Source organism: Liolophura sinensis, chromosome 9 (genome assembly GCF_032854445.1).
Source record: "Liolophura sinensis isolate JHLJ2023 chromosome 9, CUHK_Ljap_v2, whole genome shotgun sequence".
NCBI classification, from domain to species: domain Eukaryota; kingdom Metazoa; phylum Mollusca; class Polyplacophora; order Chitonida; family Chitonidae; genus Liolophura; species Liolophura sinensis.
The window spans coordinates 16,227,873-16,251,586 of record NC_088303.1 but is presented as its reverse complement, the minus strand read 5'-3'; the positions used below and the strand labels follow the sequence as shown (position 1 = coordinate 16,251,586).

The 23,714-nt window shown below is 38.2% G+C and overlaps 2 protein-coding genes across 2 annotated transcripts in view; one reads left to right on the top strand and one right to left on the bottom strand.

Annotated features, from left to right (window-relative positions):
• Positions 1 to 15,167, bottom strand: part of LOC135475648 (centromere-associated protein E-like) — a 44,042-nt gene extending 28,875 nt beyond the window's left edge. The window contains exons 1-17 of the mRNA XM_064755580.1: positions 15,077 to 15,167; positions 13,263 to 13,512; positions 12,556 to 12,814; positions 12,009 to 12,196; positions 11,255 to 11,363; positions 10,636 to 10,866; positions 8,530 to 8,641; positions 8,216 to 8,287; positions 7,670 to 7,816; positions 7,042 to 7,207; positions 6,556 to 6,646; positions 5,872 to 5,969; positions 4,789 to 4,928; positions 3,901 to 4,072; positions 3,263 to 3,331; positions 2,646 to 2,762; positions 73 to 198 (exon numbers count right to left, since the gene is read on the bottom strand). Coding sequence (XP_064611650.1) covers positions 73 to 198; positions 2,646 to 2,762; positions 3,263 to 3,331; positions 3,901 to 4,072; positions 4,789 to 4,928; positions 5,872 to 5,969; positions 6,556 to 6,646; positions 7,042 to 7,207; positions 7,670 to 7,816; positions 8,216 to 8,287; positions 8,530 to 8,641; positions 10,636 to 10,866; positions 11,255 to 11,363; positions 12,009 to 12,196; positions 12,556 to 12,814; positions 13,263 to 13,499 — 2,334 coding nt within the window. The 5' untranslated portion in view covers positions 13,500 to 13,512; positions 15,077 to 15,167. The remainder of the gene's footprint in view (positions 1 to 72; positions 199 to 2,645; positions 2,763 to 3,262; positions 3,332 to 3,900; positions 4,073 to 4,788; positions 4,929 to 5,871; positions 5,970 to 6,555; positions 6,647 to 7,041; positions 7,208 to 7,669; positions 7,817 to 8,215; positions 8,288 to 8,529; positions 8,642 to 10,635; positions 10,867 to 11,254; positions 11,364 to 12,008; positions 12,197 to 12,555; positions 12,815 to 13,262; positions 13,513 to 15,076) is intronic.
• A 1,289-nt stretch (positions 15,168 to 16,456) lies between these two features.
• LOC135475836 (translocon-associated protein subunit gamma-like) lies at positions 16,457 to 20,551 on the top strand. The gene is made up of 5 exons (XM_064755776.1): positions 16,457 to 16,613; positions 18,321 to 18,447; positions 19,047 to 19,139; positions 19,367 to 19,498; positions 20,291 to 20,551. Exons 1-5 carry the CDS (start codon positions 16,487 to 16,489, stop codon positions 20,355 to 20,357), a joined length of 546 nt encoding a protein of 181 aa, XP_064611846.1. The 5' UTR covers positions 16,457 to 16,486; the 3' UTR covers positions 20,358 to 20,551.
• Positions 20,552 to 23,714: the final 3,163 nt, after the last annotated feature.

The window sequence follows — 23,714 nt, the reverse complement described above, 5'->3', positions numbered from 1 at the left end:
AACCTGGATAATTTTCATGCCTATATCTTACCCTTCACAGGAAATATATCCTCTTAGCTGGTAACAACTCACCTGCTGCTTCAGTTTCTCCTCATCAATTTTCAGGGCCTCCTGAAGTTTCTTGATCTCCATATCTTTCTGCATGAAGGTATCAGCTGCTTCTGACAAGGTTTCGTTCAGTTCTTTGATTTCAGTTTCCTGCAAAAAAAAAAAACAAGAACATTTTCAACAAAACCATTCAAGTCATGTGGAAAACGTCTGATAACAGGCACCCCAAAATATGGAAACCTTTCCAGTCTTAAGTAATATTGTTTTGTAGATAATGTTGTAATGCATTATACAGAGAACAAGGGTCCATTCAGCTTGAAAGGACGTCATCATTATGCGGGAAATGGTGCCCTATGGCAACACAATGCAATATGAATCACATCGGCACAAATTCTAGAAGTCTTGCTACAGTATAGATGGATCCAAACCTTAAATCCTCCATCCATCATGGCTGAACAGTTAGCATGTAATATGCAGATGATGGGCCGACAGTGAGCAAATCTGCTGCCAGCACCTGCCTATCATCGGGCCATCATACGCGGACGATAGTCAGATCATGACGTCACAACCAGCGTAGGATTTTACAACATTACGTGATTAATAATTCTAGTTTCAGTTTAGACTTGCAAATTTATCTTCACTTCCCTGTAAAATTGTGATGGCTGTGTGAAGGCACTTCCAAATCCAATAAACCAGTTGTGCCTAAAAGTCTTCTACGGACAATAATTATTATGAAATTGTGCAGATTACATGTGGAAGATCCATAAGATCTCATCAGTATTTTCATCACTGTATTTGCTGAAATATGACGATGGTCTTTCCATACTTGCCAGATGAGCTTGAATTAGCGTAGTTTTGAGGTCCATAAGGTCACACCAGTATTTTCTGCACACAGTTCAATGTATTTAGCAGACTTTCTGAAAATAGGACTCGGTGGCCTTTCAATCCCCACTGCTCATAGGCACATGTTTAAAATGGTGACCATGGACACATGCTTGACCTTTCAGCTAACCAGAATCATGGAGTAAATATACTGATGTGCTTCAAGAATGCACCAACATGAAACCATGAAAATATCATGATTATTTGAGAATAACAATGGATAGCCTTTGTGTGAGTCGTCACCAAAACGCAACAGGGAACATGGGGTATAGAGGGCAGGCATTCAAAGACTATCCGCATAATCGCGGCAGCAGTGGAAAGGCACTGAGGACGCAATGCTGCGAATGACACCTGAGGAACAGGAACGCACCATTACTTTGATTGAAGTTGGCTACAAAGGCTATAGCAGCAAGGTTTGAATGTCGCCACAGTACCATCACAGGGCTGGGCCATAGGCTGGATGTACAATTGACCAGCAATGGCCAGGACAACCACGTGTGACAACAAGGTGAGACCGACAGATTGTGGCGGCAGCGTGATAGAACACTTTCAGCATCCAGGACAACAGCTACCGGCGCAGGTCGACAAGGAGTTATCAGCACTGATACCGTATGTCAGCTACTTCTCACCGTTGGTCTACATGCTTGTCATGCAAACAGGGGTGGTCCACCAAGGTACTGAGTTTGTCTTTGGACTTCTTGTGCGTCCCATTTCCCCTACATTCAAATTTGTATTTTCAGTGACACTCGTCATTATTAACACGTAACTGACCTATCTGAGTGTGTATGTAATACACAACCAACTAAATTTGGTTTTGCGTCAATTCCACTTCTTACATCTGATCTGTTCTTAATGCGTTTCAGGACAGTAGCCTCAAGTGCTAGATAAAGTATATACATGTAGCAGGCTCCCTCTGGGCCTTATCGTGGCCTGGTCATGTGCATGTATAAAAGCCAGCTGACGAAGTGCCCATCAATTTATCAAAGGTGTTTAGATGATTATAACAATAGTAAACCTGATCAAGATGTGTTGATCATCCACGTATCATTCGTGGACCACGAATCAATGAGTGTAGGATTTCATGTTCCAGTTCATGATTCAGCTCTACTGCACATGTTTATGATTACATTCACAATCAGGACCACGTACAACTTTTTCATTTGGGTGCCCTTTTGAGTCCCATAAAAATTTGCGCTAAAATCAACAAAAAATTCATGAGGTGTAACTTAACCCCAAGGATACTGTTTTATTAAGAAACAATATTAATTCCAACATTTTCAACACCAGATCAAAATTTTTTTTTATTTTTTTTTCCATTTTTTGTCTAAATTTTAGTTTTTCCAGTTGAATACCTTCATACCTTCCAAACAATCTTCAAAACTGCTTTCTAACACAAACAGAACTATCAGAAACACACAAAATGAGTAACTAGGTCAAGGATGAATTTTAGACCAAACACAACATTTATAATTTAGCTTTATCGCCCTATTTCAGCACCCCAAAAAAAATTCAGTAAAAGAAAAAAAAAAATGCCTATGTGTTCTGGACAGGTGAAGTGAGTGACTGATTAAATAGGAGGTGGATATGAGCATATAACCTCCTTGGTCAAAGGCTTGATTGTCTCAGTGACTCAGCACTTTAATCATCAGAGCCAGCGATAGTCTGCACCAGATTGACAGTCAACATGGTCAGTTCAATGCCAGAACAGGTCCTACCTTCTCCTGAAGCTGATCTCTGGTTTTCTCCAGCTGCTGTGACATGGTGTCCACCAGGCTACGCTGGCTCAGGTCTTCCTCATCAGCAGCCCTTAAGGAGTCCTCCCTCATGCTCACCTGAATAAAACCATACCATTAGCACAAGGTACAATCTTACAATCTCATTATCTGACACACTGATTGTCTGCTATTCAGCTTGAACTAAAAATGATGTCAACATAAGCTTTTTATAAACCATGAGACATATCCATTTAATTATCTGATTGGTGTTTAACCACGTACTGAAAAATATTTCATAGAATGCACTGAAGAAGTGCACTTCATCATTTATTTATCTGATTGGTGATTTACACCATATTCAAGAAAATTTAACATATCTGACGGCACGCAGTATTATGGTGGGAGGAAACGGGGCTGAGCCTGGGGGAAACCTGCAACCATCCAGAGGCTTCTGGAAGACCTTCCCACGAACTGCCAGAGAGGAAACAGGCATGAGCTGGACTTGAAGAATTTCAGCAATCAATATCCAGTACATTGGTTATCTACATATTAATAAACTATGTACATTCATAGTGTGAAAACTAAATTCTCCTGACAATAAATTATACTGATCTTACCTCAGCCTTCAGTTGATCTTTTGTCCGTTTGAGTTCAGATTCCAGCTCTAAAATCTTCTTCTCTTGAGTCTGTCAACATGTAAAACATTTCTCACTTTCGATACTCACTTAACACCTCTATATTTGAATTGTTTTGCTATTTAGGAATGTTTTGCTTTATTCTTTATTGCAAGTCAACTAGGCACCTGACACACGAACAGGTGTTGGATTCAGGCTGCAATCGGGACCTGTCAAACACATGGCAGCAGAACATTGATACGATTTGATATGATCGGTGTTCTACGCCATACTCAAGAATATTTCACTTATACGACAACGGCCAGCATTATGGTGGAAGGAAAGTAGGCAGAGCCCGAGGAAACCCCACGACAATCCGCAAGTTGCTGACAAAATAAATTTTAACATTGCAGACATTTTTAGAATTCACAATAGATCAAGGTTTTCCACATCACTAGCTCCAACTCACACAAATACATGAAAACTTTACCACCTCCAGTGGTGGGCACCTTTTGCCTCTGGGCTAATTCATTTCTTATTTAATACCATACAAAAAAATTTCATGGAAAAAAACACAAAAATAGGGGTCAATTGACACTTATTCTGTTTTTCTTGGAACCCAGTGCTGGCAGAGTACTGACCTCAACCTTCACTTTCTCGGCATGCAGAAGCACACTGGACACCCATTCATCCTCCTCGTCCTCCATCTTGTCACCGGACCCCTTCTTCTCCTTGGACTTGAAGGACTTCAGCAGCTCTATCTTCTTCTCCAGCCGTTCCTCGTGGACGGCCTGCTGCTCTTTCAACCGCTCACTGAGAGATAGACAATGTGCTAGCTATTTAGTACAAGCAAATGGAAAAAGCACAGCAACTATTTAACAGGACAGAAAAATTCACGAATTTCAAATGGAAACATATCATTTACAAAAAATAAAAAAATGTCTTAATTCAACACAAATCGCCGAAAACAAAACAACTGAATCTGGATACCTAAACACAACAGTATGTAGTTTTTCTTGAAAACTTTATATTTATTTGATTGGTGTATAATATTTAACTTGTACAAAGGTAGTTGGCATTATGGTAGGAGGAAACCAGGTAGAGTTTATGGAAACACAGGACACTCCACAGGTTGCTGGCAGATCTTCCCACGAATGATCAGAGAGGAAGGCAGCATGAGCTGGATATAAACGCACAGTGACCACATTGGTGACAAATCATTGCACTGTGCTGATGCACTGCCAACCCTAACATTTTGCACAGTGAGGCAAATCAGTGGTTTTTAACATGGTTAGGTATATACAATAATTAACATTATTCATATTCAAAAATGTGCAAGGTAAGTCAAGAAATGAAAATCATGTTTTGTGGATAATTTTCAATATTGCATATACCATACTATGGGAAAATGCAGTGATTTGCCCCACCCTGCCATACAGCAATCAAGTGATGACACAAAGGGGTGTTATCAGCATCACGTGTCACATTAGCGTCACATGTCAAAGCTCAGGTATTCAGGCGCTACTCACCTATAGACGGTCTCTATCCTAACAATCTGTGACATCATCTCCTTACACACCTCCTCTCTGATCCGCAGCTCATCTATGGCACGCTCGTCTCTCTCTTTGGCCAGCTGGGACTTCAATTCTGCGATCATTTCATGCAGAACCTGCAAAAGTTAATTTACACTGGACATCAGCCAACTCTTTAGCTTTAACAACTTTAATGTCTCACAGTTTTACATTAACATCACTGCATGTATTCAGCCTAATTCTGCTCAAGGCATGGTGCTAGGGTGTGTGTAAGCTCTCACTGTTCCACACTTACATGTACACAAGCAGTTAGAGGACAGATTTCATCGGTTACATGTGATCAACTGCCAACTACTACACTTCCGTTGCTGTTGTGGTTTTGCTCTCTATGTTGTTGTCTTCTGTTTCATAAATACATCAGCAAAAGTTTGACATCTATTCTCCTAGAGTATTCAATGTAGCATTAACACTGTTTACTCAAAATACAATCAATTTTATCAGAATAGCTGTGTGGAGTAAGCCCACCCCTCCCTCACCCATACAGAAAACGCTCAATTTCAAAACTACACAATCAGAACAGAGAACAGATAGTTTATGCTAGATAGTTTAATCACTGCAGCCGAACAGAGGACAGATAATTCAGTCCGGATACTTTAATCTCTGCAGCTGAAATCTGAATTAAGTTTGTACCACTAAGAAATCTCTAATGCTTACTATTTACTTGTTCTCATTTAGTAAGCTAAATACATCGAAGTCAGAAAATGACTCATCAAACTGCATGAGTTTCACTAGGACAAACTACTTCCCATCACATGATTTTGTCCAGGAGATCCCACTCACCGGAGACCCCCTGAAGTCTAACTATGAAAGTAAACTGAACTGGTCAACCACATCATTACATGCATCCATCAGATGTTCAGAAAAAATGTTGCTTTTTGTCAAAATTGCCACTTTTGTTTTATAATGAAGGGGCCGAGATGAAATCCTGTATCATTATACCTGACAAACCACTGTTATCATAATTTTCGAAATCTGCAGCTCTGCCATAATTGACACATCTGTCACAGAGTATCAACTTACCTGTATTTCCGAGTAGCTTTCATCCAAGTCATCATCAGAGGTGGGAGGCAATGGAACAGAGATGGCCAGTGATGTCTTAGACTGTAACTCCTGGTGAGCTGGTGAAGTCAGAACACAGTTAGGTATGATTAGAATGAAAAGAACAACATCAAACAGTTACAGCCAAGAGCTACACTTTATAGTGTATGTTAATAGTGTAGAAGACATACTTTAAAAAGACAAAAGCTAAAGATGAAGCCACTATTAATAGGCAGGCAATAATTGTTTTGACTGAAATTGTGATCAGTACATATATATAATGGTTTGAGAAATGACAATGTTTTTGGAATTAAAAAAACAAAAATACCACTACCTTTTCTTCTTCAGTGTTTTGACAGAGTATATTCATGTCACTATATGCCTGGCTTTATATACTAAAATATTTGACTCGTGCAACACAATGCTGAGGAATTTTATGACAGATTTATGGGAGAAAGAAAAGCAAAGTTCCCACGGCAAAGTTTCCAAGGCAAAGTTTCCAAGGCAAAGTCCCCAAAGTAAACGATGCACCTTCACCAACCTCTGCACTTTAAGTTGCAGGTGAAATAGTGGGAGCTGGATTTGATAACGCAACCTCACTGGCCATCGGTGAGGCGGTCAGAGTGAGCCAACGCTATAATTATCTGAGACAGTAAATGGACTTACGAGGACATGCCCAGGCAATGGATGACCGCTTAGCACTGCACTTTGGCTGTGGAATTTTTGGTTTGGGCTCTGGTTTCTGTACAACCACAAGCTACAATAAGAGACATTAGACAAAATTAATCAGTTAACATCAAGAGTATTCATTTTTTTACCCAAAAAGAACATTATAAATTGGGAAGGTGAACAATTTTGGACACTCCAGACATTCCTCTTTAATTTGGTGTGGCACACTAACTACTCAAATTAAAAACAAGCCAGGTATCTTTTTTTTTTAAAGAAAATACATTACAATTACAAACTAAGGTACAGTGTTTACCATAAAGTAAATGTTATAAGCAAAAGTTTGGTTAAAATACATGTAGGTTTAGGAAGATTTTAGCAAGTCAACTCTGAACTCTATATCAAGTTAACAGCTCCTTTCAAGGATCATCATCATCTCTTCACCATTTCAACTTGAACTATTAAGTAACAGTGTGCTGTACATACCTGTTTAGCAATGGCTGAAAACTTGAACACATGGAATGTCTCGTCAAACATGCTGGCACATTTGTTGACGTTCACTATCATCGCTGCTTTCCCCTTTCCCGAAAAGAAATTCTGAAACAGCCTAGTCAGTTTCCCTTCCCGGAATGGGATAAGTCTACTGTTCTCTCTGAAAACACAACATATGATCATCAGCACTTCACATCCTGGAGAATAATATTAACACACAAGAACTTCTTGAGTGACTTGATATTGGGAACAACAGACCTTGCCCTTGCATTTTCAATCGTGTCTGAATGATGGATAATTCCATCCAGACGAAAAGCCATAATCATTCAACATTTGTTGATTCTAACTGTAATGTATCACAATATGTCATAAAAGAGTCCTATCTGACTCATCCAGTGAGTGGTGGATGTATATGTGCAATCTTGTTTAATTATCAAGTTGTAATCAGTCTTAACATTCGTCTAAACATCTTGACAATTATGTGACAAAATACAGGTAGTAAACCTTATACTCTGCACCTCTAGATATCAAAGTATTCAGCAATAACTATTTATAGTTGAATGACTTAGAAAGATCATTTGTCACCTATGAACAGTGTGAATGACCACTGAGGCTAACTTACTTGTGTGTCTGGTTGTAGCGTAAACCTTCTATACACCTGCCCAGCGTGTGAAGAGAGGTGTTGATGTTACCCGCCTCTTTCAACCTGTCACCTGTAGCTTGTGTTTTTGAATACCTTTCTGAACCAGCAAGGTCACACAAGGTCAACCTGGGGGAAAAGAAAAAGAAAAAAAATGTCAAATTTCAAATAAGCTTTCCAATACTACAAGAGATTTAAATGCTAAAGAGTTGTTTGTCCAGTTGGAAATATACTGACATTCTCATTTTGTAAGCATGAATGTTTCCTGATATCAACATCTGATCTACATATACCATGGTATGGAGACAACACTTTCACAGAACATTCCAGTGCCTCATGATACGAAACAGAATAGGTCTTTATCATTTATAACATTCCAGAACTGAAGCAATAGCAGTACAGTGCCATTGTACATCAACCAAATTCCAGAAAACATTGTTTGGACAATGCGTAGTAATGGGCCTTGTAGGATTGTCTGAGGCATGGCAAACAAATTTCATGAGTGCTTCAGTTAGGGACTGTACTCACATGCTGACTCTGGCAATGCTTGGATCCTGTTTGTTGACCACTCTTAAGACTTTGATGTTAAATATACAGTGACTGAAAAGGAAAATAAATTTACAATCAAACACAGGTTATTCCTAATTATTCAATGTTAATATTTTCATCGCCATAATGACTGTCTTTAGCCTTAACAAAATACAAAGCTGGAATATTAAGTTTGTTTAGGGCCCCAACTCGACATTACAAAGAGCATTTACTCTAAACATGATTTATAACAAGGGTTTTTTAGATTAAATTCAGCCTTTTGACAACCTCTATTGCAGTTAGTTGTTGCTTACCTTCTGGAGGAGTTGTGATTAAGATTGGTGCAAGCCTTCCTCAAGTTTCTCTGGCCAATCGTCATCAAGTTATATGCCTCGTCAGCTGATCGTACATTGATGTGCTTCAAGCCTGAAAAATCCAGTCCCATCAATTGCAATAGTACACAGCTACTTTACCGTTAAAATAACTTTATTATGATATAAGCAAAGACATTCAAGACTGACAGATCAATTAGGACTGTTTTGTTACAGATGGGAGGGAGTGTTACGAGTTACCCCATTATGGGACACGCGCAAAGGAGAACCCCAACACCTTTATTTTCATACTAAATGTTCCCTAGACATTATTGCTATTATTATTGTGAATATTATGCTGTTATTATTATGATATTATGCTAGTATTATTATGATATTATACTATTACTGATATTTTAGTATGTAAATTGAATTTAAAAAATATTATTTCAACTAGTTTCGCTAAAAAAAAACCCATTAAAGTTGGAAGGTGTGCCTATTTTGTTGGCAACAGAGCTTTGGTCGGGTGACATCATGCCATTGGTAGCACATAGAAATGCCAATTAAAATTTTGTCTAAGTTCCGGGCTGCAAGGTACGGCATGCCGTGAGGTATCACGCCTGCACAGCCAGGCCTGTTCGCGAGGTGTGAATTGAGCTGAAGGCCACCCTCTATCCTCATGATCGTTGTAGGGATTTCTTTTCTTTTTTGTTTGGCTTTTTCAAGGGGGATATAGCCTCCTCCAGCTGCCTTTCATATTAGTGGGGCATGGCTGAATTAGCACGTCTCATACTGCTACGATCGGATCCTCTGTAATCAAAGGGCGTTCTTGATGGGATCTGCTTCATATATTTTCTCAATCTGTGGCATTTTTAGGCCATATATGTACCCTGCGTTGCGTTACTGCAGTTGCAAAGCCACACTTGGGCATGGAATAATCTTGAAATTAGTTGTAAAAGTATAGCGATTGTCTCCTGTGGTCTGTGTTGTACACAGAGAAGCCTCACATGCCAGCAAGGAATGTACCGCCGTGATGTTATACGATCAAAGTTGGTTCGATCATAGTGGAGTAGATTTTCTGATGTTTGATTACCAAATTCCATCGCTTTTCTTCCCTTTTCAACGTTTTAAACGATCAGAATCAATTAAGGGAACGTAAAAGCATCTATTTGCAGTTTGGAAGGTTCAGTGCTGGGGTTCTACTTTAAGCACATCTAAAGTGGCTTCTCACAATTTGACCTTCCACTGGAAATCTGTGAAAATGCACTTTTGTAGGCGAGATTTTAGGTCATTTAGGGTATTGCTTATAGATACAGACACCTGAATTGAAATTGATTTAAAAATACAGAACCAAAATAAAACAGCTTCTTGCTGACCCTCAGTCCCTCAGCAGACCCACATGGTCAATTAAGGGAGGCACAAACATGTCTGCACATTCTCACAGGACGAGAATACTATGCGAGCAAGGATGGAGTCATCATTGGGTCTGTAGCAGGAATTGAATTAGAAACAATTATGCGGGCGAAGTATAAAATGTCTGCAAAGGGAGTAGGTTGAGGATGTTCATTGGCTAAAAGCTCATGTAGACTTAATTTCAGGCCTTGAGTAGGGTTCTGTAAGTTCACTATATCTGATCTGAACACATTCAGATGAAAATGTTATAACAGTCAAGCATGCACAGACAGTTGTTGTAAAATTTAATAGAATTACAGGTCAACAGGTCTGAATGCCTACGTGTATTTGTTGACAGTGGAGGGACATTGGAAGACAAAGTGTCTGCAATGTGCAGACATCACTTGTTTCATGTTCACATCTGTTTCCAGACTGGAACTCTTAGTCTTCAACAGTCCCTATGCAATGTCATAACTGTGAAATAGCTTATAACTGTGAAAAATCTAAGTCTTCAAAAAGCATTTACCATAGGTATGACTTTGTCGAGACACAGACTTTCTGACAGAATGCCTTTATGTTTATTTCTTTTACCTTTACTTTAGTATGTTCACATCTTTCAATACATGTGGACTCCCTCTTCTACCTGTATCTTACTACAATGTAATTAAACTTCTAATAATGGGTTGCCTCCCTATAACTGCACCTTAAAATATTTACCTCGTATATATGGACTGCCTCTCTTATCTTCGCTCAATCGAAGCACAGTCCTTTTCTGGTTTTTCTTCTTCGGTATATGATTCAGGAGATCAAAGATCTGCTCATTGTAAATTTCTGCGAAGCTAACCCAGACGGAGAAGCGTACCATGCCTTGCGCCTCCACATCCACAGTCGTATCTTCCCGTACACGATTCTCAACTTCCATAAGGTCCTCTACGCTCCCCAGGGAGTCTATAAACAAAGACTTACACGGTTTTAAAGTTGTACTTAAATAAACTGAAAAAACAACTGAAGTTTTCATACGTTCAATTCATGAAAGTGCTTCATCAACTCCAAAAAATGAAATAAAAACTGCATTCTGTACAAATATTCACATGAAAATTGTATTGGTTGAACTTGTGTTGGCGAATTGCGACGACAATACTTTAAAAGCACTACATTTAAACTAAACTGAAAACAATAAACAAATGTTTACAATTCCATATCACAAGCAACTTACCACATCCAAACTGTTCAGCACTCACCGTTCAGCATAAATGAAATTGTTTCCACTGTAGTTTCAATTAAAAATTAGCTGATAATCACTTTATTGAACTGCTTAAAACAGGACAAAAGATACCTTGCGAACGCTGTCCATTTAAGGAGCTCTCCGACGAGGCTGTCGTGTTTGTCATCCGTGAAGAATCTGATCCAGCATCATCCCCAAGTAAGCTCATCACATCTGGGTCCTAACAACAATAAAAATCAGCTTTACTGATTGATTTGATTGTTGTTTAACAATGTAATCTATAATTTCTCACACATACAACTGTAGTCAGATTGATGGGTTGCAGAAGGGAACTTGCAGAAGACAAGTTACTGATACACTTCCCCACATGACATGCAGATATATCTCATACTGGTGGAAGTGTTCTCTAACATACCTTATGTAAGACCACTTCAATGGCCACTTACAAAACTGTAACCACTGTGCTGTGAACAGTGAAACAACTAAATCAAACCCAGAAATGTACAAGCCTGGGAATCTTGAGGATTCCATGTCCAAGAGTGGAAGTGTCCCAACAACATGTGTACATACTGAATGTCTTAAACCACAAATATACTTATCCTTAGATAAATAGCTTTCACTTAAAGAAAGCAGAGCAAAACTATTAAAATGAAGTCGCAAAATACAAGTTCCAGAACACTTTTTACCTAACTTCTGAAATGATGTCAGTGGCTGCCATCTTTGCTCTTATTGCACACCTCTCAAGCCCCAGAGACACAGAGTGTAAAACCGCTAACAGCAATTTCACCTTACATGTGTACAGTAAAGTGTATTTGCAGAGTTACGTCCCCTTAAAATACATGTAGTCGCCAGAGTTAACACTGACCTCATCTTGGCTCATCTTCATCACCATCTCTTTCACTTTTCTCTCCTCAGCCTCCTGCTCTGGAGACAGTTTAACCACATCTGTGAACATCTTAGGCTTAAGGTTCATCCCTTCCCACTGCTTCCCCTCAATGCTGTTAAACAAAACGTCCAGGGCCCGCGGCAGAATGCCCGCATCTTTTGGGTTACCTGAAGAAAAAGTTAATTCACAGTTCCACAAGTGCATACACTAAATGTTATTTTTGTCAACACAAACTGGCATCCAAATGTTTCCAATGAAATACATACATGTACATGTATATATATACTACATAAAAGTGGAGGTACACTACTCTATTTAAAAAAAGTGTTTTTTTTTTTAATTAACATTGAGAAAAACACTAAAAACAGAAATTATAAGGTAGTGACATAGTGATACAAGACATGGATACATGTGCTACATTAAATTTTTAACTCCATCAACAAATGTTTTTTTTTTTAATAGTGCACACTGCACAGGCAAAACTGTTCAGCTGTCTCTTTATGGGGGGTGAGGGTGGGGGACTCACCTTGAATTGTGTATGTCTTCCCAGCATTTGTCACACCATATGTAAATACTAAACAATTTTGGCCATCTACAAAGTCTTTCACCATCCCAAGCATAGTAGAGTCAAAAAAGTCCTTCTGGCTTGTAGTTTCTTGGAATATTTTTGAAAATGTAAACCTATGTGTTGTTTTCCCCAGCCCATGTGCACTGGTTTTAAAATAATGAGAGTCTTTGGGTGCATGTGTGGAAACGACATGCTCACTTTCTACTTCTATACAGTTCTGAAATGAAAAAGAGCAAAAACCAACCGTTTTACTCCTCTATAAATGGATTCATTTCCAGTGATGCAACCTTTGAAGTAACACTTTAATGCATTTATACATGGCTAATAAGAGGCCTTCGAGTGTAGGACACACCTGGTTATAAGCTGGTTGTAAAAAATGAACAAGTAAAAAGGGTAAAACAGGCAAACAGGTGGAATTTCATAATAGGTAGTATATTCCACAAAAATGTCAAGCATGGCTTGCACTCCTTGCTCTTTGTTAAGCAAGGGGATATTTGAGCTTTTGCTTGTGTTGGACTGACTGTATGGAAATAGCGCAGTACAAAACTGACATCTACATGTGAAAGATACCTTAATTCCTTGACAAATTCAGGAGTGCACAAGAAATCCAAACTACTTAATGAAACAACTTTAAAAGTTAATCAGTCAGTCATGACAAACTATACCTGATCTTCTTTGTTTTCCAGCTCTTTGGTAGACAATGGTCGGATTCTGAGGTAAACTTTCATGTGTTCCATTCCAGGCTCTAAGTTAGAGCCATGGCTCTTCATTGGAGTGTCGGCAACAAACATGTCCATCAGATTTTTCTTTACCTCCTGTCGTGGCAGGAGGTCTTCATCCTCTTCCATCTCAATCTCCTGTTCAGGAAACATTTCGGATAATGCCCGTTTGGCACCCGCCATGTTGCTCCCTTGGCTGCAAAAATTAACAATTATTAATCTTGATTTATGATTATCAGTTTATTGTATGTGTTTGACACCAAGCCAAAATTTCTTGCAGAAATCACAATTTTATTACTTCTACACACTTTCGGGCTAGATCCCATTCTTACAAATCCTATTTTGTGATTCTCAAGAATTGTTTTCCTGGTTTTTTTTCTCATCCACTGTTCCAGATTATTTGCTGATGCCACCAAAGTACACATATAATCATTTTTATGTTGATAGTAACCTCTACAACATGTCCCTTAATACAGTGGTCAGTTGACATAAATTATCTTAGGTTTATATTTTCAACTCAAAACACACTACTATCTGACAATTCTGTGTGCGTGAGAATAGCAAAGCAAAGAAACCAGGGAGGGAATCAAATATGACCATCTCGTTTAGGTCAACAGCAGGCCAATAGGTCTAGCAAAGAGATGAATTAAAGAATCACATAGTAATCACTTTATCTGGATTTTATGAGGGATAAAAACAGGAAAGATATTCTGCCAAAGAAAACAAAAAGCAGAGTCAGTCAAGCCGGCAGAGAAGTCTCTGAGATCAGACACTTCATGAGGTGATACTACTAATGCCAGATAATGATACTGATACAATAGGTCATTAATCTTTGTTTTATTTAGGTCTTTAACTTCTTGTTACCATTATTAATATGAATGTATTTCATGAATAAGGTAATAATGTGTATGTGACAGCTGTGTTATTGCTTGAGAGCAATCATGAAAACCATTACAGTTGTAAGGACTAGGTAGTAGGTAGCCCTAAAACACTCCAACTCCTTTTCTTATACTGGCCTAGCATTGTTGAGATCTTGACGCTTACTTGATTTAGAATAGATTTATTACAGCCATGAAGTCTTCCACGTTATACGCTCCTCAGCAACAGCCGCCATGTTGAGCAGCTACGTGCTTGTCCTGTTTCACAGTGGAGGAGTGAGAAGCCTTCATGACTATAATAAATCTATTCTAAATTGAATTGGGACGTATGGTGATGGTGGTGGTGGTGGTGGTGGTGCGGAGGGTGCGGAAAGCAGGTCTTTAGGGTTAGTGTTGTTTATTTGTGCAAGACATGTTTGATAACAAAGACAATCGGCCTGGGCCTTCGTTGAGTACCAAATTAACATTGTAAACGTCAAGACTCCAACGACACTAGGCAAGTATAAGAAAAGGAGTTTGAGTCTTTCGGGGCTAGGTAGTAGGTTGATCCTTTGTAAGCCCCTTCTCAGATGTTCATTGTAAAACGCTAGTTCTTCAATGAACTGACGTCACTGCTCCACATGACAGCAAACCTCACTTTTAAAATTCACGAAAACATATCTTATATACCAATCTTCTTTACATTTCGAGGCTATTTTACCATAACCACACACAGAATCTCAACGCTTTGCTATCACTAACTTCATGACGTTGTTGTTGCAAAATTACCACATCTCACAAATCAAATTCAGCGGTCATTTTAAGATGTTATTAAGACTCAGCCTCTACTTGAACTGCTTCGGGTGAAATAAAGTGTGCCAGTGTTCAATTCTTAACACTTACCAAACAATGTGTGGGTTAAAATCGAAACATCGAAGACAAAATTTTAGTCATTCACTGTACACGGTTCCTTTCGTCTGGGCGCCTTTCCATTTGAAACCAACCAATGGATGGCTCGCGTATGTCGCGCCATCTATAGATATCAAGGAAGATAATTCTAAACATCAGAAGCACTAGCGCGTTTTGTTTACAGCATTGGTTCAAGTTCACGCGCCAGTGGTTCTGACGTTTAGCATTAGAGTCTCAGTTGAACATTTAGAGAGATATCTTTATGTATGTGTGTGTGAGTGCCTTTTGGTGCACTGTATATTTGTTCATTTTTGATTCTAAATTTTGCCCTGAACTTTACATCACGACTGTATAGGTGTAACTGGTACTGAACATTATATAACTATCAGTTGACATAATACTCCCAGACCACATAGTCACATAAAGTGATAAAAGTGCATATATATATATATATATATATATATATATATATATATATATATGTATATATATTTATATTTTTAACCCACCCAATTTGCCGAGACCATGTGGCATTACTAGGGGCCCTGTAAACGTGTTTAATCACATTAATAAATGGTGGTTATTCCAGTGCTGAACAATACAGTCTCTTGTTTCATAGGTCAAACTAAATTAAGGTCTTGTTTTATACAAATTGAAAATTTTATCTCTCATTTTACGCGATGTTAAAGCCATTGAAGAGCAGACGGCATGTACTTATCGTCGGAAGGTGGTAAAATTATATGAAGGTGGTAAAATTATCTGGCCAACAGCTCAGAGTGCACGGCCTGCAGATGTAGTACATGTGAGCCTGTGTAGATTGATGACACTCACAAACACATACAGCTTACACGCACTGAAGTAAATAACTGATAAAATAATGTCTTATTACAACGGTGTATATAAAACTTTTTAATCCTTTGTTTTCACTACAATTATATTATTATTGTGCAGTGAATTTATTTAATTCGTGTTACCTTAATTTTCTTGATGTTGCAATGTACATTTCAAATTTTGTACCCAAATGAGGAAAACATGAGCCACATGTTTAAAGAGCAAAACAATATAGTAGTGTATGTAATAAGTATTTGTATGGGAGCTGGTAGGGGTATACCTGGTACTATGATTTTTTTCATGGATGGAGGTATATGACCGTTAGTGTAATTATCTTCAGTTTTATGATGTACGCTTCACACAGTGTTTTGTGTGAACAGCTGTCCGCTATACAAGTGGAGGATTTGAAAGATTAAGGTACTAAAAAGCATCTTTGTCCCAACAAAAGACTCTCACAGAGAAATGTAACAGATGTATGCATACACAGTGACCTCCCCTGACGGTGCTACTATAAGGCCCTCTGTCCACTAGGTTTCGTGTATCACTCTTTTCCTGTTTCTATTCCCAATCAACATGCCGGCCCAGAAGAAATTGACTAAAGAAGAGGAGCTTTTGCTTCAAGATTTCAGCAGAAACGTCAGTACGAAATCATCGGCTCTGTTCTATGGAAACGCATTGATAGTCTCTGTCATCCCAATATGTAAGTACTCGTGGTGGTGTGTCTGTTAAACTAGTTTCGTAAATGATTTGTGTTCAGTGCATTGCCACGTTTGCATAGTTGACAACAACAACAACGCCTTGTTTGTCTATCTAAATTTATCAGTTTGATAATATATCACGAATACGAGCGGAATTATCTAACAGCAAAGTTGCTTAATGCATCTTGTTTAATCTAAATTGTTTAATGTGCGCCTTTTCGTCTAACACAGTAACAGCATTGGAAATATGCAGATGGTTGTGGGTTTGCCCCAATGAAATTCTCTTGAGTATGGCATAAAACACCAATCAAATAAATAAATAAATCTAACAATAATGCACAGCACACCGACTGTATGGTTGACTTGTATCTCCCTTCCCATCACATCACAATGGTGCTATTAGTGGCCACATCTTGTGCTAATACTGTTACAATGTGTCCAAAATTAATTTCAGTTCATTCCGTAAGTGATATATGAAACAGAACTATGTAACAGACAAGACAACAAATACAGTATTTTATTTTCTTTATTTCACGGATTTAATAATAAAGAGTCCTCTTCGATTCCCAATTGGAGTTTCAATTTGTTCTCAAGGGACGTAACTTTGCTGAAAGAACATCCGAACAACTAAGTGTTTTTGAGTCCCAAGACAGATATTTTCTTTATATATTTCATTTTTTTATAAGCCTAGTTGACATTTCGGGAGAACCACAAGTTCATGCAGATATGGGAGAGACGGCATGGGGACTCTCACAAAGTAACGCAGCTGAAAGAGGGGATTTTATGGTAACTGTTCATAACACTGCAGTCGGGCCTACAGAACTGGCTATGTGAGATGTATTTACAGTTTAGCAAGTGGCATAAAATGTTGTTATAAGCTGCGTTAATTTGCGAGAGCCCCCACCCAGTTTCATTCATATCTTAGTGTGAGGACTCTGATTGCATAGAACTTGACCTGATGGTATGATTGCTTCTAAATACAAAAATGTTAACAAAGAAGATGTTTAACAAAAACATGGCTCCAAGTAAATTAATTAACCAGGTGAAAATAACAATGGAGATTGTGTAAGCACGAGATGGTGATGTTTGATTTCATTAAGGCACAAGTCTGCAAGCTGGCTTAATAAGGTACTTATGAGGTGACCTCCCTCTTAAAATTTTCAAAGGCATGGCTCTCAGACTAAAACACACCAAACTCGCCCTTAGTATGGCACAGTTCCAGGCAGAGTTCTGACTCTCATTGTCTTGTTCTTAGCAAATGAAATACTTTTGCTTTTAATTAGGGTAACTTAACCATTACATAGGTAGTAATCTTTGAGACACCTTTCACTTTTACTTTGATGGTTTCACGGTTCACCAGTATACACTCTAACTTGTTGCCCAAAACCAATTTAGACTGATTGGCACTGATTCTCTCCATTCAGTGGTGTTTCTTTCGAAAAGACTGAACATGTTGGCTGCCATTTTAGCAAGGTATTTTTTGATGTGTACCATGATATTTTATTTTATTTACCTGTATGCTAGTATTGTCTCATGGCATTGTTTTTCAGTGTGATTATGCAGTGGATATATGTTTCAAGTCAGGCATGTTAAACCAAGAGCAAGCATACAATCAAATGAAATAGATTCCAGTCCTAAGATATCTTTCCATGCTCTTTGCTTATATCTTGTGGTCATTAATCTGTGACTTTTTGTGATTTTCTTGACAGGGCTATTCTGGAGAATCCATCAGATGGACTTGTATCAGTCTGCTATCTGGTTTGCCGTCATGTCACTCGTCAGCACATACCTGGTTGCTTTCGCATACAAGAATGTGAAATTCGTTCTCAAGCACAAGTAAGTATTTTTTTTTTGGTTTACCAAAGCAGAAAAACAAATTTTAGTATTTGATCAGTGGTGATGCCTTATTGCTGATAAACTTATCTACATAGATTGAAATATGAAGAAAAAAGTTGAAATCAAATTGAGGAGCCATTGATATAGTTAATATCAACTTTGGCTCCTTGAGATATGCAATTATGTGGGGACTCTTTCAATTACTCACACCACAGTAGTTTACCACACACACACGTATATATATAAATATATATATATATATATGCATTTTTAACCACTAAACTATAGGGCCTACTTGTGCTGTTTAATATTCTGTTGTAGGCTATTTAAAGTGTATAATTCCCTTTACTTGAGACAAGGGAAGGTCTGCCAGCAACCTGCTCTGCCCGGTTTCCACCCACCATAATGCTGGCCTCCGTCATATAAGTGAAATATTCTTGGGTACGGCATAAAACACCAATCAAATAAATAAATTACTTGAAACAAAATTTCAAGTAAATCATACTTAGGAATATACAAGCCGTTTGTTCATAAATAGAATGAATTAGTTCTGCTATCAGTTCCGATCTTGACATAAAACTGAAATATTTGTGTTTCAGAATTGCACTCAAAAGAGAAGATGCTGTTGCCAGAGACATGATGAAAAAATTAGCAGAGGATAAGAAAATGGGAAAGAAAGAAAAAGATGAGAGGTAAAGTATTATGTTGCAGGGTTGTGGGCTTTATTATGGTGGTGTTGAACTTTTTCTATTTTTATGTTATGAAGTTTACCACACCTCATCGTTTTGTACATTGAGATAAACTGATAAGCCTTTAGTACAGATGGTAACATTCAGCTGTTTTGTCAATTTAATTAGAATTAGAAAGGCCTTGCTTGGTTTGTGAAGGCAAATTATTTCCATGGTTTTTCCTTTTTCAGAATTCTTTGGAAGAAAAATGAAGTCGCAGATTATGAGGCCACAACATTCTCTATATTTTACAACAACGCCCTTTACTTGGTGCTGTTGATTCTGCTTTCATTTTACGTGCTGAGAACCTTCAACCCCACTATGTATCCTTTCATATTGCGGAATAGTTCGTAGAAGTGTTTTTTTTTTTTTGGTACCACCAACAAACTTGATCCTCATCATAAGGTGTTGAGTATTGCATGAATCATTCATCATTTATTTTGTCATGCTGTTGTCAATGTATTTGACAGAAAATGTCAGTCAGAAAACTACATTTTTGCCTTTTGGTCATACTTCAAGAAGTGTTTGGTGAGTGTAACCAGACCCTATCAGAAAAAGCAGGGATAGGTAGTCAAGCTTTTTTTTTTTTAACCCAACTAATGTAAAAGATATGAACTTTAAAGACATAAACTTTGAGAGAAAAATTTAAAACAAAACATCTGGCTGCACGTGGGTAGTTCTGCCGGCAACCTGCTGATGGTCGTGGGTTTCACCCGGGCTCTACCTGGTTTCCTCCCACTATAATGCAGGCGGCCGTCGTATAAGTGAAATATTCGTGAGTACGCCGTAAAACACCCATAAATGAATAAATAAAACAAAACTACTATCAAAACACCAAGTAAAAATTTTAGAATAAGTCCCTTTTACAGGATCAGTAGGGTTACACAAAAATGGAGATATGTTTATCTTAGACACTCTAGTTCCCACCACTGAACACATTAAACATGAACAATCCAGTATATAAAAAACTTAAATAGTGAAGTTTTCTGTATGTTGTATCATAGTAAGACAGCATGAGCAAGGGAAGATAGAAATAATTGATATACAGTTTTGTGAATGTGGGTCCTGCTTTTATGGAGTGTTCTTCTGGAATTTGTTTGACTTAACCTATGTAGTAACTACATGTTATCTGTGGGGGCAGCAGGAGGGTTGCTGGCGCTATTTTCAACTGGAACCAAGTGAACAGCCCCACCTACCTGAAAATTACCGAAGAGATGAAGAAGGGGCCAAACAGAGTTGCACCTCCCTGAGAGCGAACACCATTGGATTGGTGATTTGGTCCTTGATGGAAAACCACATTGTCAAGAAACATCATTTATCATTAATTTGTCAACAAAAGTAGATCTAATAATAAAGTTGTTAGATGTGAAAGAGTTGATGTTTCTTTTGTCGTCAGTGTTGCTGTTGTTGTGTTGGGGTTTCAGTTATGTCGATGGCAATATGGCAAATTTTGTTTTTCTTTCTTGAGGGGGAAAATATATATTAATTACTAATGCATGTAAGTCGAGCGCGGTCAACCAAAGACAAAACTGACTTTGGAAGGAATTTACATGTACTTTCTTATGTCACACTTACTTTGTCAGGCTTTTGAGGATGCGAGTCGAAATCTTGACACATCTGGCATGACTGAGGCCTAATGTGCGGTTTGGATGCCCGGTTAGCAGACATATTGGTTCCATTCTGCCCTATCAGGCTATGTTAGTATAACTCCGCTACGACTGACAAGCTAAACATTGCTCTAATGTGGTGATAGCGTCACAAGAACCCTTGCTTGTATAGCACGCTTCTTCTGGAAATTCAGTGACCCCTGAAAAGCCAAATATAAATTCTGTCTCTACGACTTACAGTTCAACTTCCTGCTCAGCGCGATGGTTACACAAGAGTACAAACTTGTGAGGCATCGCTTCTGTCCTGGGTCCAAACCCAGAAACGATAACAAAAAACAAAAACAAAAATGCGGTACTGTATCTTTCTTGAAATAGGTGACCACCATTTAATATTAAACAACACTTAAGTTCAATAAACAAAAATTTTAGCCACAATGCATCATCTGATTGGCAAATATTCAGCATGAGCAGACGTACTGCGTGAATATCTTATTTAATGTGGAAAGATTACTTAAAAGGTTCAAAAGAATCCATGATGGCATTTCACCTTCTATTAAATGTTATTTCTTGCCGTTTTACCCACGAAAAAAATAGAAGCATGAAAAAACACAAAATAACTTTGCCTTCGGAATTAGCACAAAGTGACTTTTTAGATTGTATGTACTTCATGTACAGCTGATGGTTCTTTTATACTCTATGGCTTCATTGGGAAGATCTGGTGCGAATGCCTGACGCCGTGGGCAACCCCAACACGAAATATATGTTGCCCTTGGCGTCAGGTATTCGGACTAATATGTCACCAGACCTTCCCAATGAAGCCACAGAGTATAAAAGAACCGTCAGCTGTACATGAAGTACATACAGTCTAAAAGGTCACTTCGTGATAATTCCGAAGGTAAAGTTTTTTGTTTTTCTTGCTTTTTTCATGCTTTTATTTTTATGCATGCATGCATGAACATGAAGTTCCAGGGCATGAGGCAGCGCCAAAGAGATAATACGCTGGAAAACATCATACAGATAGGTCTATTGTATATCGCCTACATCACGTCATTTCATTAGAAATCAGATTCCAGATTGAACGACTTCGATCCGTGAGTAAATCTGCCAGCCGTGGGTTTAACCCGGGTAGTGCCGGTGTCCTCCCACCAATCAAATAAATAAAACCTGCAGGTAAACAACGGTTAATACAGGAATATTCTCACCCACTCGAGATGTCAAAAATGAATGACCAGTACTTAACAATGCACAGACAGAGTTTCATCTATTTCGTGGCAATACGGTAGACACTGTGGGAACTGTCCTTCAGTTAGCCGATATAGACTGGAAATTTATCAGTTACACTTGTCGAGGTTTACAATGCATGGAAATCGTTATTATTAGGTTAAACGGCATATACACTGTCGGTTACACATGTACAGTCACAACACGGACCTCAATCTCTCTACCGTCATCAAATTAAATTAAGATCAAACATTTTCAAAATACATCCATCTTCCAGATCCAGACTTGAAAGTTTGGGTCGATTTTGAGGCGTGAAATGCTTGGGTAAATGATTATCTCACGTCTTCTGTTGCTGAAGTTTCAAGATACTAAATTAGACCGTCAACATGCAGTCTCCAATTAAGTACGGACCCTATGTGTAGTTGTTAAGGTCAAACATTTCCGAAATATATCCATTTTTTCAGATTCAGACTTGAACGTTTGGGTCGATTTTGAGGAGTGAAATGCTTGGATAAATGATTATCTCTTCGTCTTCTGTTGCTGAAGTTTCAAGATACCGTCTATAATTTAGACCGTCAACATGCAGTCTCCAATTACCTAGGGACCCTATATGTATTTGTCAAGGACCCACTGAACAACAATGTAATTGGTGATTTTTGTATTTCATGTAGTTTTATAACGATAACTTTATTAATAATATTTATTTATAATAAACTAATTTGTTAAGATGGTTGCGGATGTGTGTCCAGACTTACCCTTTCATGTGGACCTGTTGACTTTACCATCTATTAGAGACCGATTTCCTCACGAACGCTGATCTGTTGGTGTCTCCCTACATCAACGCAAATGGACACAAGACACTTGTCCTGTTCCTCAACTTGTCCTGTTTTTTCCACGAACACCAACTTGTTGATTTCTCCATTCATCAACACAAACTAACTAGCAGATGACACTTCATCAACGCCTGCCCCCTTTTCATCAAAACCAAAGGGAAGATGGACACTCAATTTCTCCCCTATTTACACCTGAAACAATTATTTATTTAATTACCCCTTTGTCCGAGCATACCTTTCTGTCAGCTTGTTCCCTTCTTCACCACAACTAAAATATAGACGACATGTACTCCAACCTCCCATCTCCTCTCACTTAACACTTGCCACTTTCTTACCCCGTCATCAACAATGAAGCAGACGACACTTCTCCTCACCGTTCACATATGTGTAGGCGTTGTGACAGATGCTTGTTTACCAATCGTCGGTCTTATACTAAACGGTTCTTGTCAATAACACAAAGGTCATTTTCCGTATGTAACCACTTTAAACACAGGCCATCAAAGAATTAACAAATTCTATATAAAGTAAGAAATTAGGATGGTCTCGTGTAAAGAGAAGTGTGTCAGCTTGATAGAAATGTTGGAAAGACGTAAAGGATTGAGCTATAGGCGAGTTAATTTAATCTGTAGTTACATTATTAAATATTTATTCATAACATAAACATAAAAGGTACTTTAAAAAGTGTGCTTTCCTCACTTGCAAGGCTGTGTAAGAAAAGGACTATAAAGGGTGTATGGCCATCACGAAAAACGTTTAGATCCTTCAGTTGCTTGAATCCATTATTCAGTGTTATTGTGTGAAATATTGAAGTGTTATACGTTTTAAACATTCTGAATAATTTTAAGATTGTAAGAGATCTATCGTTGTTTCTGGACCAC